At 54.1% G+C, this 12,582-nt stretch overlaps 3 protein-coding genes across 3 annotated transcripts; 1 reads left to right on the plus strand and 2 right to left on the minus strand.

The window, feature by feature from the left end:
• The first annotated feature begins 807 nt into the window (after positions 1-807).
• LOC34622675 (CDP-diacylglycerol--serine O-phosphatidyltransferase 2) lies at positions 808-6,112 on the plus strand. Its single transcript, XM_026336733.1, has 10 exons — positions 808-1,007; positions 1,154-1,255; positions 1,471-1,621; positions 2,397-2,504; positions 2,958-3,122; positions 3,336-3,676; positions 4,155-4,373; positions 4,735-4,867; positions 5,393-5,562; positions 5,947-6,112. The coding sequence occupies exons 1-10, from the start codon at positions 808-810 to the stop codon at positions 6,110-6,112; spliced, it is 1,755 nt and encodes a 584-aa protein (XP_026192518.1).
• Positions 6,113-6,432: 320 nt separating this feature from the next.
• Positions 6,433-7,198, minus strand: LOC34622674 (30S ribosomal protein S8). The gene is made up of 2 exons (XM_022735821.2): positions 7,010-7,198; positions 6,433-6,639 (listed from the first exon to the last, which is right to left on the minus strand). The coding sequence occupies exons 1-2, from the start codon at positions 7,190-7,192 to the stop codon at positions 6,433-6,435; spliced, it is 390 nt and encodes a 129-aa protein (XP_022591106.2). The 5' UTR covers positions 7,193-7,198.
• A 2,510-nt stretch (positions 7,199-9,708) lies between these two features.
• On the minus strand, positions 9,709-12,552 carry LOC34622673 (auxilin-related protein 2). The gene is made up of 7 exons (XM_026336734.1): positions 11,520-12,552; positions 11,245-11,334; positions 10,904-10,954; positions 10,629-10,717; positions 10,365-10,444; positions 9,890-9,947; positions 9,709-9,768 (listed from the first exon to the last, which is right to left on the minus strand). Exons 1-7 carry the CDS (start codon positions 12,550-12,552, stop codon positions 9,709-9,711), a joined length of 1,461 nt encoding a protein of 486 aa, XP_026192519.1.
• Positions 12,553-12,582: the final 30 nt, after the last annotated feature.

Genomic DNA, 12,582 nt, shown 5'->3' on the forward strand with positions numbered 1-12,582 from the left:
TCATAGCCTCCTGACTGAAGGCTGTGCTGCAGCGGGCAGGGCAGGTTGGTCTACCTGACCGCTAAATTATACTTGGGATGTCATTGACGCTGCTGCTTCTTTAAAATATATATATCCTCGACCGATCAGGGAATCCCAAGTTTTGACGCCGTCCTCTATGCAGCAGTTGCCTTGCCGCTTCCCCCCCTCCCCTGTATACGCATCCAAGCCCCCTCCACGCTCTTGACCTCCAGGCAACTCCTGTAGATCTTTCGCCCCCCCCCTCCACCAGACTGCACTCAGATGCCCTAAAGGCTTATCAGAGGCCTTAAAACACCCATGCGGCTTTCTTCGTGAAGTAGGACTAGGCAACAGTTCTCCAGGGCAGACCACTTTTAACACAGCCCCCTCTGCCCCTGCCGTCGTTCTTGCTGCATTCGCGGCTGCGCCTCTGTCTGCTGCAGTTACACGGAGTATAACGCAGTCAGAAAGCTCTATTTGGAGCACCTTCCCCCTCCCACAGAGCCCGATAGCTCCGCTCCACTCGGCGCAGCTCGGCTACAGGCTCGACGTTTCTCTGCTCTGCGCCCGAGTGCAGCGAGCGTTGCAGAGCGAAGATCCCCTTTCTACAGGAAGCCTAGCGATTCCGAGAGGAGGGAAATCTGCATTCAGAAGACGAGGTGTCTGGATGTCAGACACCACGCGTCTGTCTGCATGCACTCATTCCTCTGACTGAGTGCTCGCAAGTCCGAGAGCGTTGCATACCCATACATACACACACATGCACCATAGATCCATCTCCTCGACGGTGCCTGCGTCTGCCTCGAGATGGAAGCGCAAAAAAGCGGCTCCCACGAGGAGGCATCCTCTTGGAATTTCACAGAATCCAGAACCTCTCTCCCCCCTCCCCGAAGAGTGCAGCTGCGAGATGCAGGCATTCAGACGTCAGTACCCTCCAGAGAATACGTTGGTCCTCGAGTTCGCGCTTCGCAGGCTCCAGAGTTCTTAAAGGAAGGCTGGCTCCACAGGTATGCCAACGTGCAAAAACAGAGCGACTTGTATAGACAGGACAGACTGTGCATGCGCTTTTGGGTTCGGCTTTTTTCGCCAACCGCTTTGCATCTCTCAGAGCGTTGCCACATGCCTCGCGAATCCACTTGCGTCGTTCGCACAGGCCAAAAACCGTCTCATCCCTCTGCGGCGCCCTTCTCCTCATTTTTGTAGCTGCGCAAATCCACTCGCAGCAGAACAGCTCCCGCAGAGTTCGCCTTCTTAGGTATGCCCCTGCATGCGTCTTTTTCTCTCTCTCTCTTTTTCTCTCTCTCTCTCTCTCTCCAGGCCTGTCGCCTAGAGCTCTCAAACAGCTGCACTCACTCTCCGAACTCCTCCTCCCCTTCTGCCTTCCCTTCACAGCCTCGGCACACTTCACCCGCCCTCTTCTTCCCACCAACACACCGTAACACTGACCACTTTCTGTCGCCTCTCCTGCAGTGGCGCGCTTGCCTCCCTGCTCATCTTCTTGCTCTTCGGGACCTTACAACTGCCAGACGGCCTCTTGGTTCGTCCATCGCCAATCATCTGGCGCTTCGTTAAAAGCTGCAGCATCGTCTATCTTGTTGGTATCATCTTCCTCCTCTTCCAAGTAAGCCCCCGCCTAACGACTGCAGCCTGCCTCCTCCTCCTTCTAGCGCTCTCTTCGCCTACCCACACCTCTCGGTTCTGCGTTTTTCCACGCTTTCTATGCATGCATGTCTTTTCTATGCATACATAGCTTCTCTATGCAAGCATGTCGTTTCTTTTCATGGATTACTTTTTTAATGCATGCATGTCGTTTCTTTACATGCACTACTTTTTTAATACATGCATGTCGTTTCTTTACATGCACTACTTTTTAAATGCATCCATGTCGTTTCTTTACATGCACTACTTTTTAAATGCATCCATGTCGTTTGTACAAATGCATGCTTGCTTGCTTTCGCTTCAAGCGCTGCCAGTCGCTGTTGAGGTGCATGTGTGGCGTCTGTGTGGGAGAGATGGATTTCTTTGTGCCTCCGTCGTGGCGTATGTGCCTATTTTTCCTCCTCCACCTCTCATCCTCTCTAACGGCCTCTACTGATTGTCTGCGGATCCCCGAGATACACCAGAACAAATAGGTTTCTTGCATCCGAACACGCCAGCAGGAATACGTATGGCGGGCGCCTCAGCATATACATGTATTTATATACATATATATATTATATGCATACATATATATGTATATGTTTGTATATATACACTATGTATATTCATTTATTTCTTCGTTTAGGCCTCTGTTGTGCCTCCTGGGCATGCGAAGGTCTCAGGCTCAAGGATGAAATTTGCCTTTTCCGTGTTTTTGTGGTTTCGGTGTGTGGTGCTGGCTGCGTGCGTGGCTATAGAACTTGGCAGATGTGAGGGCTGGTCTTCACTGGTTGGATCCCTCGACAGGCATTCCTTTAGAAGAGCGAAATTACGCCGAAGGTTGCAACTCGTGGGCGGCTGTCCTTGTGAGTCAAAAACGTGCACTTAACATAAAAGACGATGGGGAGCCAAGATTCGGTTGTTAGAGGCTGCATTGTTGCACCCGCGAGCGTGGCGAAAGGGCCTAGAACGGCAGACAGAGCGAGACAGATGGTAGGGGGGAGAGGAGGGGAGAAGGGGGGGAAGGGGAGTCTGTTAAAGGGAGATACGGAAGTGCGAGATTCTCCTGCTACCTCTTTCGGATCCCAGCATACCGCCTGCCTGTCTCTCATTCTCTCTCTCTCTCTTTCTCACGCTGTCTCACTGTGCGTCTTTTTCAAGTCGAGCTGACTTGAGGCTTCATTTTGTGCAAAGGCCTACGTCTACCTACGTTTAGAGACATAGCGCCTGCACTCCAGCAGCTGTGCGGGAACTGAGGGCGCTGCTGCGCGCTGTCAGGGGTAAAGGCTGGCTTGGAATGCGTTGATTTCTTTCTTCAGGATAAGCTTGACATATTTGTTTTGGCACATTTCTTTGGATGGCTCGTGAAGGCGATGGTTATCAGAGACACGTGGCTTCTGTGGATTCTGTCTGTCCTCTTCGAGTGGATGGAAATTTCTTTCCGGCACATCCTTCCCAACTTTTGGGAGTGTTGGTGGGATCACGTAAGCAGCGCACGTGTCGCTTTGGCGGGCAGCAGTGCCTTCCTGTAACTGTGTGTGTTTGCTTTTTGATGAACGGGCTGAAGTTGCGGGTGCTGCGATGCGCTGCTGCCTGTTGGGGAACTGTAGTTGCCCTCCCTCCCTAGCAGACTAGCTGTTGTAACTGCATCGGCTTTCCGACGCGGCTGTACAGCCTCTGCAGCTTGATTTTCTCAGGTTCTGCTGGATATCCTTGGCTGCAATTTTCTAGGGATATGCGCGGGCTTGTTTCTTTGCCGACGGTTCCAAATGTTGCAATACCAATGGCATGCAAATTACGAGGGACGCCTTTTGGCCTTAAGCAATTCAGCCTCGCTCTCCTTCTCCGTACGCAATGCCCCCTTGCCTGCCTCCGACTCGCCAGCAACCGGATCGAATTGCGCCGTCTATCCAGCAGATACTCACGAGGGGGAATACCCTGTGACAGCCTTCTGTGCAGCTACTGCAGCAGCGGCCTCCTCTTCGCCAACATGCAACTCGCCACGTGGTTCGGCAAAGCAGGGATGCCGCGGCAACAAGCAGCAACAATTGCAGCACCAGCAGCTGCAGCAAAAGCTCCTTGAGCTCCAACGGAAGCAGCAACAGCATCCCAAGCAACGCGTTCCCCATGCGTCTCGCCTCACGGCTGCCGTGAATCAGTTGCTTCCCTATGAACTGTGAGGCTCTCGAGCGGCTTTTGCCTGCACGGCTATTCCAGCTGCATGCGCTCGTGTTTCCCTTCTTCGGTGCAAGAGAGTGCTGTTCGTTCCGGACAGGGAAACATTCTTCGCATGCACAAGCTCTCCAGTCCTGAGCCTCCCCCTCCTGCCCCCTTCCCCCCTCGTGGCGAGTGCCGCTGCTTCCTTCTGGCGAGTGGAACAAACCGCCAGTGCATGCACAGTAGTGCCAGTAGTAGCAGTGCTACTGCTACTGCTGCCGTTGCCTTCGCTTCAGTGCGCTTTGCATGGATGAGGCTTGTTTTGGAGGCTTGCGCTGCGCTTTTCGTGGCCTTTGCAGGACGGCTTACCACTGGCCGTCGATGCTGAAATCGGTCAAGTGCTTTGTAGGGATTGTCTTCTTCTGCTTGGCAGTCACACTCTTGGACCTTAATGTCTTCTTTTTGAAGGCTGAACTCTACATAGGCAACTCCCACTGGATAATCCTCGCCAGGACCACCCTCTTCGCATTTGCAGCTGCTGCGGGAACTCGGGAGTTCTACGCTTATCTGACAGACAGGTCACCCACACAGACATATATACATACATACATATATATATATATATTCACATTCTTATTCACATTCCTATACGGCCTCTGCTGTTGGTGAGAATGCAGTTTTTGATGTGACTTCGTGGCACCCTGCACCCCTGGCCGAAGTGCGGGTGCCCCCGTAGCAGCGAGACACGCAGTCAGCAGCACCGAACTCGAAACAGCATCCTATCTTTTTGTTTATAGCCTCCTCAGCGCTTCCTGCACGCAGCGTCGTCTTCTCCGTCTTTGTCCCATCCGCCATGTCTACAGTTGCTTGCGTGCAGCTGCATTCGCGCCATGTGTGCTGCCTCTGTACGGATGTGCGCCTTCTCTTGTGTTTCCGTAGCGAGTGCCCTCGCATGGGACTGCAGTGTTGGCTAGATCTAGCAATGCTTTCTGCCGAGGCTCTTCTTGCCTTCAAGTACTATTCATCTGAGAAGGCCCTTCAGCCTCACCCCCCTTGTCCTACGTGGATCCTTGTAAGTCTGGCGTAACGCGAGGCGACACCCTCTCCTCCCTCCTAGTCTCCCCCGTCTTCCTTTTCCCAACCTCTCTCTCTCAGCTCTGCTCTGGAGGAATGCTCCGTGGGAAACGCGCTCTTCTTTCCCAGGCTTGTTGTCCTTTGACCCTTTCCTTCAAAGTGCTGTGCATGCCTTTTCCACCTCTCTCTCGATTGCCTGACTATACAGGCTCTGCGCCCTCTGAGAGGCACTCCACTCTGCACTGAGATGCTCTGTGGTTGTGCACCTCACTCGGGCATTATAGCCTCCCCACACGATTCTTCTGGTGTACGCAGACAGCCTGGGGCGGCCTCAACTGCCCTTCTTGCTTTGTGCAGTCTTATGGCATACCTTGGAGTCCCCTCCCGTTCCCGCTGTCGCACAGCAGTCTCTGTCTGTGTGTGTTTCCGTGTCTGTGTGTGTTTGTTTCCGTGTCTGTGTGTGTTTGTTTCCGTGTCTGCGCGTGTCGGTATCCTGTTGCTGGCCTTTCTCCCGTGCTTGCAGATATGTTGGTGCCTGGCTGCGTTTCTGGTAGTGGCTGCCACGTGCTGTATTGCACTGGCCCCCCAGAAGTGCGCTGAGGCAGAGTCTGAAGCATCTCCTTGCGCTTCCACAAGCCTCGATACACGCGAAGGGCCTCCCCACAAAGGCCAGCCAGAAGGGCGCAAAGACAGGTAGCGCGACAGTCGCTTTCCACGCTTGCTGCGCTCCCCACACCCCCACGTGTTTTTCTATGGGATATTCAGAACCGCCCCCCGCCACGAACGGGAGATGATGCACGTGTGTCTATTGTACGCACGTGCTTGCTCACACCTCTTCTAGAGACGATCGGTTGTGCATCCACCCACAAGGGCATAGACCGATGCAGACCCGTGCTGCGGATCCTCCATACAGCGCATCATCCTAGCGTTCGACATATATATATATATATGTGGGCACAGATCGCATTGTGGCATATTTTGCTGTTTATTTACCACCCCAGTAGTAGACGGCTGCGATGCTTCTTGCGTCTGCGTGAGGCGCAGCGTAGCGCCAAGTGCGTAGGCGCAGATTTTCAGAATTTTGGAGAAGAAGGCATTGTTTGCTAGAACAGCCTTTGCTAGCACAGCTCAGCAAAGCACAAACACTCTGACTCTTATTGTACTCTGTCCTGTGTGGCGTCACAAACCCCTGCGCTGGGCTTCTCGGCCGCGAGGATGCCATGAACTTGAGAGGCAGCCATAAATAAGCACACGCACTGAGCCTAATTTCGGATAAGGGCGAGCCAAGGCTCTCAAGCGCAGTTGCTTACAGGCAGAAACAGCGCGTGTGAGAGTGATGGGCAGCCGAATCCCGCAAGCACTGCATGCAACGTGCAAAGGGATGTGTGCGCAGTTCGCCTCCTTGCGCATGGCCTGAGGCTCGCACGGAGAAAAGGGGAGGGAGAGGGGGCCTCTATAGAGAGGGAGGCGAGACGCAAAAGTTGCATGAAGGCAAGCGACGATGAGCAGCAGGCGGCACAAGGAGGCGAGATGCGGCGCTCTGCTGTCCGACTACTTCACGTGCTAGCAGAAATGCTGGTAGCCGTTGTTAACTGCCATCAGAACCTTTCCCCCAATACCCATCCGAATGCAGTCCCTGTGACTCAACACCCCACAAGCCGTCTGCAGCACCCACAGTCCGCTATTGAAGCGCGTGCGGTGTTTCAGCTCGGCAGCCGTCAGCCATATGGCCCGCGAAGGCTTAGAGACGACGCGAATATTGCGAATCACCTGCGAGCGAGGCACCACAGAACCCGGCAGGCACGCTCAAGAAAGGGGAAGCCTGTTTATGCATGCGCGGGGAGGCTCATGTGCGGCAAAGGGGCATAGATGCTGGAGGCGTCGGCAAAAAGCCCCCTAAATCTGAACCTGCACGAGGCGTGTCTGAAGGCGCAGGCAAAGCGACTTGGGAACAGCCACAACGCTCAGCAAGATGAAAGGGATATACATGCGGGGAAGCTGAACAGAAATGCACCGCGCGAGGTCTCCCCGCAGCTTACATCCCCCTTTCCCAGCCCCCACCCGCTGCCTGCAGAACCCCCTTGTTTGCCCTTCTCAGATCCTGGCCCTTTTGCTGCCTGCATTGCCCATTGCAACCTACCGGAGCGCCCTGGTACTGTTTGAGAAGAATGTCGATTTTGCTGCCGTTCACGGCAAACCCCCTGATGAAGCCCTCCTTCTGCAGTAGCGACAGTATCTGCACGTTCAGCACGTGGTATGGGCATTTCTGCTGCAGCCGGTCCGGTCGCAGCAGCGACACCACCATTTCACACGCGCGCTGCATGCTCGCGCTGCTTCTTCTTCTCCTCCTGCCCCTGCTTCTCCTGCCGCTGCTTCAGCTCGAATGGATCCCGCAGTGCAGCCTCCCGCTTTTGGAGGCGAAGGGGCGGTTGGCAGGAAAGGCCACGTCTCTGGGTACGTAGGCAGCTCTGTGTCGCAATGCTGCCGTTCGTGCCGCTGAGTCTGCTGAGAAAAAAACCCTCCTTCAATGCCGCGTTTTCCAGAAGACCCCCTTCCTGGAATGCCAATGGCTGCGTGGGGGCCCGTGGGTACCCCTGGGGCCCCCAGTTATGCAGCGAAAATAGCCATATGAACAATTTCGCAAAACAGTGCCGATTTCTCCGCCGTATGGGGACCACTTTACCCTGCGTGAGAGCACCGGCGGTACCGGGGGCCCTCAGTGCGCCTGGGGGGGCCCCCCCCAGCCCCCGAAGCTACACCACCCCAACTCCCACCAAAAGTGCGCACTTTCTTTCTTCTTATCAAGCACAACCCTCCTAACAGAGCTTTAGGCTGCACAGTGCAAACGGAACGAGTCAGGCGCAAAGGGACTTCGTGGCTGTATCAACAGCTGGAGAAGGAAAAGGGAAAGTGACTCGCACCGACGCATTTGTGTCCAGACCAGCGACCATTAGTGGCGAAAATTGGCCTGTATTAACAACGCCGCACACATCAGCTCAACGCTGTATGTGTGTGTGACTTTCGTTAGAAAGCTGCCGCTGCATCTCCTCGCGCGTGCGGGGCAGACGCAGCCATACAGGTGGCGTTATGAACGGACGGGCTCTTTTAACGGCGAGCACACCGTTTTATGATGACATAGAAAAGGCGAATCTCGTTGATCTGGGCTATAGGGTCCACAGAATCGGTGGCTCCAATCACTCGTGGCTACCGCAGAGACATCGGTCCTTTTAAGGTTCGCGGGAGGAGGGAAGGGGAGGAGTAGGCGCAAAGTAGGGGCGGTGTAGGGTGCTTTCGAAAGCCCCTATCCCAAGGGACGGGGCATTTTGGGGAGGTGGATGCGCAGTTGTTAGTCGCTAAAGGCTGCGGGAAGCGCAGGACGGCACGGTGTCGCTGTTGTAATGCATCCTTCTGCATCCCTCTGACCCTTGTAGTTCCCTGGCGTGGCTTTACTGCGGCGATTCGCGAGACGTTGAACAGACGCTTTCTTTAGGGGCTCAAGATAGCTCAAGATACACGGTCGGGTGCGAATACCAGCTTTCTGGAATATAGCGAACTCGAGATGTCCTCTTGCCCACTTCTACGCAGCGGGCTAGGCTCCAGTTGGCTGCTTTCTACTCCTCCAGTAATGGATGACTAAAAACTGGTAAAGAACTGACTAGTTGGTATGTCTTCGTATGGCTTCTTTCTTGCAGACTAGTGCTAGCTTCATACAAGAAGGTGCAATGCTGAGAGCGTCCGCAAAATGCTGTGTGCCCAACGAGCTGTAGATTGTCAGGGTGCTTAGAAGTTGCAACTAGGCACACTTGAGCTGTCCCTCCCCCGTCATGTGAGAACTTTTGGAGCGCACTGACGAAGGAAAGAGCGACCTTTTTTGCAATAGCACTCTGTAGCCGTCGACTAGGCTTGTATTGAGTCTGGCATTCAATATCTCCTAGCTGAGACCGTCAATGAGGCGCTGCTCCTTTGTTCCACTTCGAGCCACGGACGCGGGCAGTGCCATGAAGAGAACGCCTGCAATCACGCAGCAGCGTGCGCTTCCCTGATTATAGGGCCATATGCACGCCTGGTAGAGACTGCGCATCCTGCATTTTAGAGGCATGCAACGAGGGGCTTACTAAAAAACCAACGAAGCAACATCTTTAGCCGGAAGCGCGTGCAAGGCACTTCGTGGAAGGCACAGCTCTTCAACGATTACACCGTCCCCAGGGCTCCTCTTTTTATCTTCAGAGGACTGCGCAAGTGACAGGCAGCCGAGGAGTCCTAATGCAGTTCAGCATGTCTGCCGGGAAGCGGACAGTCGGAGCCGCTTAGGCGAGTAGTTCTACTTAGTGTCGACTGAGAGCGCCTCTTATTTGCATGCGGAGACTTTGTACCATTCACTTGATGCGGACAAGCCAGAGGACCCTATGCAAAGTTGTGCTTATCAGCGTCTAACGCCAGAAAAAGCTCCTACGTAGTGGCTTTTCAGGGACCGCAAACAAAGTCTGACAACCGTAGACACGACCCACACATGGTGCTTGATTCCCTTATATTTACAGTGTATGTGTGCATATATATGTACACATGTCTGCCACCCTACGTAGATGTGCCTCTGCTCCCAAAAGCGCACGAGAATGGAGTTCTCGAGAAACGATAAGACAGTTCGGTTGCGTGCAATACGACTACGTGCAGCGCCGCAACTGGGCCCGATAAAGCTCGTGCGCATTTGAAAAAAAGTCCCTATGGCCTAGAGAGGAACCTTAGAGGCCCCCTATGGACCTCTGCGTTGGGGATCCTCTACAGAGGGTTGTGACAAGGGGCCCCCTCCCCCTACGAATCTCTGGACCGTCGGGGGAATGCTCAGGTAGCGAAAGACTTGAAAGATTCGTTGAGAGCCTGGAATACGCGCTCCGCTCGGTACTGCAGCAGCAGAAAGAGCAAGAAAGGTGAGTATGATCATGGGCATGCACGCGTTGTTAGCCTCGTGAGTTTTTTGCGCTGGCTTGTGTGTACAAGGGCTTTTGGTGGTGTCTCGACGCACATGTCTCTCCGGAGTTGCGTTCTGATGTTTGTCCGGATGAGCAAGCAGAAGCGCGCGGCTGCAGCAAGGATACGATCAGCGAACAATTTGGCACCAGCAAAAAAAAACATGGAGAAGCACAAAGGAAGAGACACCGGCGGAAAAAGAGTGAGACTGCTGCAGCGCTCCCGCCGTGTACCATACCCCTGTGTTGCCGTCCCGTTAGTTTAAATGCTACCGCATCTGTTCATTTTGTGTATTGGTCTGAATTGTCAGTGAGAAAACGGTTTCTTGTGCTTGCGTCTGTGTTCGAGTAAGGGAGGCACTCTGCCTTCGGCTGCTAAACACCTAATGGCGCACCAGTCAACTAGGGATAAACCTATATACATAGATATATTTTAGCTCTCTAGGTGTGAAAGCACGTAGTTGTATATGTGCGTAGACCCTCGACAGCGAATAGGAGCGGGTCTGATTGTTTTCGAGCAGTGCGTCTTACCGGAAGTGCTTTTTGAGGTTCGGTTGCAGCATCAGACTGCTCAGCGAGACAGGCTCCCACGAAGCGCCCTCCCACAAGACCTGAATAGCGCAACGCAACGCAAATGAGGCCCTTGACAAGGGAGACGCGTGAGGCCCACAACAGAGGGCCCCTCGCAAGCGTCAAAAGGACCGATGCAATCCGTCTGCTCGAGGGCATTTTGCGCTATTATAACGCCTGGAATGGACGACACTTGTAGCTCCTACGTATGGCGTTGGTGCTTACTGAGTGCACGGTGCTAAGGAGGGTTCGAACATCCTTAAATCCGCCATCTGCAGTCTTTGCCCACCGATCCAGCTCCTGCTTCAACTCCTCTGACCACAAAATTCCAATGCACTGCATGCTTTCAAGCCCTTATCTCCCCGTCAGGCAAGGTAACAAGTCGCCCGCTCTAAACTGTGCTGCAGCAGCACGCATCCAGGCGCTATCTATGGCGTTAAGGCCGAGGGTTTACTCTGCAGCAAAATCGAGACTCCCTGAATCCTCCAAGCTCAGCCTACCAGGAATCGCCAGTCTGTCTTGCTGCTGCTTCACTTCGAGAGCTCTGCGCCCTGCATGCCCTCACAGACTCCCACAGACTCCTGCATATATATATATATATAGATAGATATATATGTATATATATAGATATATATATATATATATATACGTATAGATACATATATAGGTATATATGTATAGAGATATATATATATACGTATAGACACATATATATACATATATGTATAGATAAAGACACGTACACGCAGGCATTCACACATGCACGCTCGCATCGATGTACACCCTAATCGCCAAACGGCTGCGCCCCCAAAGGCAGGCAGACCCTAAACCCCAGACAGACGTTCAACTTCCTGGAGCTTCTCCATCATCCGCTGCTGTTTCTTCGCTTCCCGATTCGCAATCAAGTCCGCGCGGTCTAACACCGGTGCTGCTCACAAAGGAAAGCCTGCTCTGTGCAGATAGGCATTGGCTCGCGTGCAGCTGTACTGTCGCTCCTTAGCGGCCTGCTCCGCTTGACATGTTGTACAGAACGCAGAAGGGGATTTGGGGGGAAGGAGCTGAGAAACACTATTTAGGGGGAAGTCTCAGCGTCCCTGTTCGAAGGCGAGAACATACCAGCAACAGACGGCCGCTCCTCTGCAGTGCGGCAACGCTGCAAAGCCTCAGGGTGAGGCTTGGTGTTGGGTACACTGTGGGCTCTGTGGAGATGAGAAGGCTCTGCAGCGATGACTAGCCCCCCGGAAGAATCCCCACTCTTCTGGTCGAAAAGAGGATTATCCTCCATCAAACGAGACAAAGACTCCTGACGAACCGCTTGGAGGCTTTCGGCAGTCGGGGGAGCCCAAGAAACGCGAGGATCCACAGTGTCGCTGCTGGAGCAGCGTCCTCTCGCAGCGTCTTGCCCCCCTTGCTGCTGCTGCTGCCTTCGCAAAGCGGCTGTCGAGGTGGGGTTAGAGGCAAGCGATTCACGCTCTACAGCTGCTGCAGCAGCGGGGGCGTATGCCTGGTCCGCTGCTGCTTGCTTGGGCTGTACAGCGGGAGGCAGCAGCAAGGCCTTACACACTATGCAGCTGCCACCGCTGCCGCTACTCCTGAAGGTAGGCACTGGCTGCTGCTCTGGAGGCTCGTCAATCCACACAAACCCAGAGGGGGCCCCCGGGCAGGGGGCCCTAAAGCGCAGGTGGTATGGGCCCCCCAGAGAGGGGCCCTCTACGCTCCTCCCATGGGGAGCTAGGAGAGATTTGAAAAGGCCAACAGTTACATCTTCTGGGAAAATGCCGGGAGGCAGAACGAAACAGTTAGGGCCCGTGTCTGTTTCCCATCTCCTGCTGTACATCTTGTCGAGCATCCCCTGCTGCTGGTGCTGCTGCACCTGAGCTGTTGCATCCGCTGGAGGAAAGCCGCGGCTGTCTGAGGCTTGGAGAAAATATGTAGCAACGGACGGTATACCGATACACCCGTCCTCCTCTGGGGAGGCGCCAGAGGGGCCCTTGCGGAAAATTGATCCACCCCAGGAGGTTTGCTGCTGCAGCTGCTGCTGTAGATGCAGTTGCTGCTGCTCTATCTTCTTTTCTACATATTGAATGCCCTCCTTTGCTAGCTGGCTGCTGCGCTGCGCAACAGCGGAAGCCCAGCCCTTCAAGTCCATCTTGGCTCGGAGCTGATTGCAAACCACAGG

The sequence above is a fragment of the Cyclospora cayetanensis genome, unplaced genomic scaffold (genome assembly GCF_002999335.1).
Source record: "Cyclospora cayetanensis isolate NF1_C8 unplaced genomic scaffold, CcayRef3 CcayRef3_contig_144, whole genome shotgun sequence".
Lineage (NCBI taxonomy): Eukaryota > Apicomplexa > Conoidasida > Eucoccidiorida > Eimeriidae > Cyclospora > Cyclospora cayetanensis.